This window comes from Sinocyclocheilus rhinocerous, unplaced genomic scaffold (assembly GCF_001515625.1).
Source record: "Sinocyclocheilus rhinocerous isolate Xijiao unplaced genomic scaffold, SAMN03320098_v1.1 scaffold300, whole genome shotgun sequence".
Lineage (NCBI taxonomy): Eukaryota > Metazoa > Chordata > Actinopteri > Cypriniformes > Cyprinidae > Sinocyclocheilus > Sinocyclocheilus rhinocerous.
Genome location: NW_015654065.1, coordinates 78,047 through 83,667, shown reverse-complemented (window position 1 = coordinate 83,667; position 5,621 = coordinate 78,047). Strand labels below are relative to the sequence as shown.

At 35.5% G+C, this 5,621-nt stretch overlaps 2 protein-coding genes across 3 annotated transcripts in view; one reads left to right on the top strand and one right to left on the bottom strand.

The window, feature by feature from the left end:
- LOC107716836 (CCR4-NOT transcription complex subunit 3-like) overlaps positions 1 to 1,787 on the top strand; it is a 10,233-nt gene extending 8,446 nt beyond the window's left edge. For both annotated transcript variants that reach the window (XM_016523429.1, XM_016523427.1), the window contains one exon: positions 399 to 1,787. In XM_016523429.1, the coding sequence (XP_016378915.1) occupies positions 399 to 497 (99 nt within the window). In that variant the 3' untranslated portion in view covers positions 498 to 1,787. The remainder of the gene's footprint in view (positions 1 to 398) is intronic.
- Positions 1,788 to 2,633: 846 nt separating this feature from the next.
- The window catches only part of LOC107716835 (U4/U6 small nuclear ribonucleoprotein Prp31-like), a 7,123-nt gene continuing 4,135 nt past the window's right edge, over positions 2,634 to 5,621 (bottom strand). Inside the window, exons 10-14 of the mRNA XM_016523426.1 lie at positions 5,140 to 5,267; positions 4,416 to 4,488; positions 4,179 to 4,307; positions 3,485 to 3,583; positions 2,634 to 3,297 (exon numbers count right to left, since the gene is read on the bottom strand). Of these exons, the coding sequence (XP_016378912.1) occupies positions 3,178 to 3,297; positions 3,485 to 3,583; positions 4,179 to 4,307; positions 4,416 to 4,488; positions 5,140 to 5,267 (549 nt within the window). The 3' untranslated portion in view covers positions 2,634 to 3,177. The remainder of the gene's footprint in view (positions 3,298 to 3,484; positions 3,584 to 4,178; positions 4,308 to 4,415; positions 4,489 to 5,139; positions 5,268 to 5,621) is intronic.

Below are 5,621 nucleotides of genomic sequence, written 5' to 3'. Positions count from 1 at the left end.
AATACGTCATCATTGTCACAGGCATTACTATCCGAGGGAAGATGAAACGATTCCACAAAGTGCGCTTGCTTTAAACAGTGGTACACAAAATAATGTTCTTTTTAGCAGCATCATATGACCCCTTTAAGCAACTTACAAGAGCAGTATTTATTTGCAATATAAATCTTTAACTCTCACTTTTTATCAATTTAAGGAATCCTTGCTAAATAGAAGCATTAATTTCTTAAAATCTATTTCTATAATCTTTCTACAGTTTAAAAAATATAAATGCATATAATACAAATAAACACGTGTATGTGTACATATACAATAAAACGACATTGCTTTTTAAGAACCCTAGTTTCCGTGATGTAATGCATTAATAATATGCTTGAAATTGCTTTTCTTTTTCTGTGTAGGGCACGTACATTTACTTTGACTATGAAAAGTGGGGCCAGAGAAAAAAGGAAGGATTTACGTTCGAGTACAGATACCTGGAGGACAGAGACCTGCAGTGACTGACGAGGAGAGAGAGCGAACGCTACGACACAGAAAACGCTGCTGTTGACATTCCGAGATGAACTCCATGTCGTGGTTAAAGTTGGATGTGATGTTGGCCTTTTTCTTTCAAAGAGAGAGAGAGAGAGAGAGCTGGGGGTCGAGTGCCTGTTTACATGCAAACATTTGAACCTCCTGCAACGTTGAGTCTTTATCCCCTTCATTTCTGTTCTAACTGAAAACCCCATCTAGTCAAGCGACAGAAATTAAAGGAAACAATTTGGTTTGGCCACAGACAAAACATTTTGCTCGTAGTTTGTGTTTGGTGGAGTGCTGCATTAGCGAGTCTTATCCTCTTAGATGACATATACTGACTATGATGTGCCGGCACTATGCGAGATCCCGAGTCTAATGCATTGATTGGTTGTTCTTAGTTCATCGAGCCCCTCTGGGAGTGTTGAGGCACTGTGACTTTGCCTTGCGAGATAACGTGTCGACCATTAAATTGCTATGCAATTGAATTCCTCTCGACCTCCCTACCTTTATCATGACCTAAATGTGGTTTTGCTAGACCGCAACAAAAGTTGGCGTTGATAGGGTAATGTTCTGTAGCATCTATCTTACATATGTTCACAAGCAAGGTGGGTTGAAATTGTCAGCCTTCAAAGTGGCGTGTGATTATTTGTCTGTTAAACATGGCATGAGTGATCTCACTTCAAAAATATCTAATAAAAAGACAAAGGTTAAAATATGTACAAGTTAAAAACCTTATTTTTCTTTCTTTCAGTGTCCTTTAGGTTGTCCATGGCTGAATATTTTTGTTGTGTGGAAGTGTGCATGTAAAGTAAAACAAAAGCCTTCCCCGAACTTTCCTCAGTTATTTTTGACGTCACATCTCAAAATGATTCTCACATACTCTGCTGGACAGTTTCCCTAAATAAAGACAAAATATCATTGTTCTGTCACTCCATTTGTTAGGCAAAGCTTTTCCAAACACCCCACATTGTGACACGATCCCATGTGAGTTTCCATTCATTTCAGTTTCCTCTATTGTTTGGGGAGAACGACGGGCTCGACCATCACACAAAATGATGTAAATGTGATGAGATGAAAAGTATTTTTGATGCACAGGGCAGCTGATTGCATTTGTCTATTTCTCTCCAGTAATAAACACCATCATCCTTGCCTTTTTTGACATGGACAGGACAGCATGCGATTGTGATGTCGCTTCGTAAGTTGAGAGGAAACAAAAAACAGTTGTAAAATTTCAATAAAATACTTTTGTGATGCAATGTCAGTGTTCTTGTCTCCATAAACAAGACCTTATATACAGTATGTGTTTATATATATATATATATATATATACACACATACATAAACCAATACAAATATGCATATGTAAACGATGATATACAGTTGCGACCAGACTTTAACCAAACAATGGTCGTCTAACTGTTCATTATCGCACTTACTGCACAGCTTCTTACCAAATAAACACAGATATTGATTTTTAAGTTTCATTTTTTATCATGTGAGAGAATGCTGTACAAAACTGATTACCAGAGGCAAGAGTCAAACATACAATTTAGTTAGCATACTGACATAATAATAGACTATTCTGCAATTAACTAACCAGAGGTGTATATTAAAGCATATTATTAAAACGATCATGTTATGATTATTTTTTGTGATTCGAAAATTAGTGGTGCACCACTTCAAGTCAATTTATTGGCTGCAATATAACAAAGAGTGAAAAATTTAAGGGGGTCTGAATACTTTCCGTACCCACTGTACGTACTTCTGGTAAAAAAAAAGGATATTTTTCAAAGGACATGGTGATCCTTGCTCATCATTATGCAAGAGCTGATGCTGTGAAAATGTCACATAATTCATTCAAATGTATTACATAACCGTGGCATAACGGGATTGACGGGATAAAAGTGATCTTAAATACATATAACCATTTTGTTAGTTAAAACTTTTGTACAAAAATGTATTGCCACAATCCATCCTACAATAAAAAAAATGGAGGAAAGCAATACTGGTGACAACCAGAAAACATTTACTTGAACATTCAAAATGAATTTCACAAACCTTTTTGACATTTAGCCTTTAATTCTGCATATGAAGTTATTTAATTCATAATAGCATTTCAAAAATGGGACAACAGTGCGTCTCCTCTGAGAGGACAGTGATTGAAATGCTTGCATATTCAAAAACATTATGCAAACACGCCTACCAATCTAAACTAAATGAAATCTTCTATGGGAGCCATTTCAATCCATTTTGAGTGTAATATGAGTTTCCTCAGGGACAAAAAATGCATCACACAGAGAAAATAACAGCCGGCTTTACTAGATAAGCAACTTTATTCGATCAAAGTGTTGTCCAGAGTTGTTGAAATTGAAAAAAAAAATAAAAATGCTGAAAAGAAAAACAACTTGCATTTACTGTTCTTTGTTATATATACAGACAACACACAATTCATCAGTACACATTTAAAAAAGATAAAAATGAACAAAAACCAAAATCTAGAATATGTTGGATCTCCAGTCATGTGTCCTTGTGCTGTCCTCATAATATCATTCCCACACAAGTCCATCTGAGTGGGTGTGTGACAGAGTATAAATTAACAGTTGAAGTGTGAATCCGACCATGGCTGTCACAGTGTATATGCTTTCCTTCATCTGACACACCGCCTCACACTTTATCCTCCTTCTCACTCTTGACCTTGAGGAACTCGGCCATGTTGGAGAAATATTTCTGATTGGCCTCAGCCACCTTCTTCTCTGCAGCCTGTGGGTTCACAATCTCTAGCCCCTGACAGAGAGCAGACAGTGTACAGACTGTTAACTAACAAATCAGCCACAGCAAGGGAACCAAACAGAAAGCAACTGCACTTGAATGTGCGGAAACAATTTGAACATGAAGGATGTAACATCTGTACCCTAGAGGCAGGAAATTTTTTTTGCAAAAACAATCAATTTTTAAACAAGAGTTTGTGTACCTGTAAAGGAGTGAAAGCCACGCTGGAGCTGGTTCCAGATGATCGGTCTCTGACAGTGGACTTGCCACCGTACGTCATGCTCTGCTTCTGCAGTGTCCGCTGCAGTAACAAAACATTCATGAGTCCATATGGAAATGCTCATTATGTACCAATGAGCATTAATTATATTAACCAAATCTACACTATTGTTCAAAAGTTTAGGGTGGGTTTTTAAAGAAATTGATACTTTAAAAAAAAAAAACTTCAGTCTTTTTTTTTTTTTTTTTCAAATCAATAATGTTCTTGAATACTTTGTTTTCATCAAAGAATACTTAAAAGCATCAAGGTTTCCAGAAAATATTTAAGAAGCACAACTGTTTACAACATTCATAAAACATGTTTCTCAAACATCAAATCAGCATATTAGAATGATTTGGCTTAACCATCACAGTAATAAATTACATTTTAAAATATAATAAAATAGAAAGCAGGTCCTATTTTAAGTTATTTTGAATTGTAATAATATTTCAGAATTTTTAGAATATTGTTAATAAATAAACACCGCCTCAGTGAACATAAGAGACTTGAAACACATTTTAAAAAATCTTACCAACCCCAAACTTTGAATGGTAGCGTACATAAAATACATTTAAGTATGAAGAAACTGATTTTTCGCTTAAAGTTTTAGAATTAATTCTACAGTATGCAAGCATACCTGTAAGGATTTGGATATTCTGGCCTTGGTGGAGTCGTTGACCTGAGCTTGTCTGACCCTGCCGCTGCCAGATTTTCCCAGCTGACCGAGACTGAAGCCCAGATCCTCCTGATAAGCATCATCTTCGATCTTACAGGGAGAAAGACAAAACGTTTATAATCCACAGTTGCCGAGTCAATCTGTGAAATTTTAAAACAAAGCATACTAATGGAGTAATACTGACAGAGGGCAACTAACCCCTGCAAATGTCATTTTGTTGGCATGTTTCCTGATTTCTGTCAGACCCAGCCTCTCTTTCATCTTACGATACCTGAGAGTATAAAAAAAAAAAAAGAATGACAAGTTCATGCAATGTAAAAAAAAAAAAAATTTTCCCCAAAGTTGTAAATAAAACCGATTATTGGAGTAGGTTTTACAAGAAAATACTATTTCAGCCTTTCCACGTCAAAATTTCACAGAAAATTCCATGTTTGTTTAATTCAGTGTTTTACTTGTCAACTCTTTGTAATTATTTGTGAAATTTACTAGCAAATTCTGAGTAAAAATTGTTTTTTTAATAATTTTTTTAGAGTGTACAGGAAATATTTGTTTTTAAAAAATGAGTGTAATACAAAAATAATTGTGTACTTTCCCCCTTCCAAATTTATTTTGCTTACTTGTCAAGAAAAGCATCTCAATGCAAAATTTCAAATACAAATTATGAAATATTGTCAAGTAGTCATATTTAAGAATGAATAATGTAATGTAAGCCAAAAACATACTTTTGTACTTCCCTTTTTTATTTTCGCTTGTCAAGAATATTGTCATAATGCAATTTTTTTCAGTTTCTTTTAGATGAAGTATAAAATGTAGTTCTCTCACAAACACCATGTAAGGTCATATTTTGAATATATAATACAAAATAATACAATATATAATTTTTAAAAAAGGACCCATCATTCCCACCCCTTTTGACCCTCACCTTCTGCCTCCTCTCTTCTTCCTCTGTCCATCTAGGGGAGCTGGAAGAGGCTTCACCTGCTTGACTGGTGGGGGCTCCTGCCATTTATCAAACTTTCGCTCGATCTCTTCCTTCAAATCATAGCCAACCTGTGTATAAACAAATAAACAAGTTAATCGAGACAGAGCACTACAGTACTTCTAAAGATTTTTAGCAGCAACTACAGTCTAGCTTTAAAGTGCCCCTATTATGCCATTTTTAAGGTTGCTAATATTGTTTTATGAGTCTCCTAAAACAGGTTTACATGCATGCAAGGTCAAAAAACATGTTAGTTTTCTCAAAAAATAGATTTAATTTTACCTCATTTCTAAATGATTCGTAAACGACTCGTGCGAAGCAGTTCAAAGAATCAGTCTCTCTAACCCCTCCTTTCCTTGAGCCCTCACAGCTGTGATTGGTCAGATGGCGCAGTCCTTTGTGATTGGTCCAGAGCCTAAAGAGAT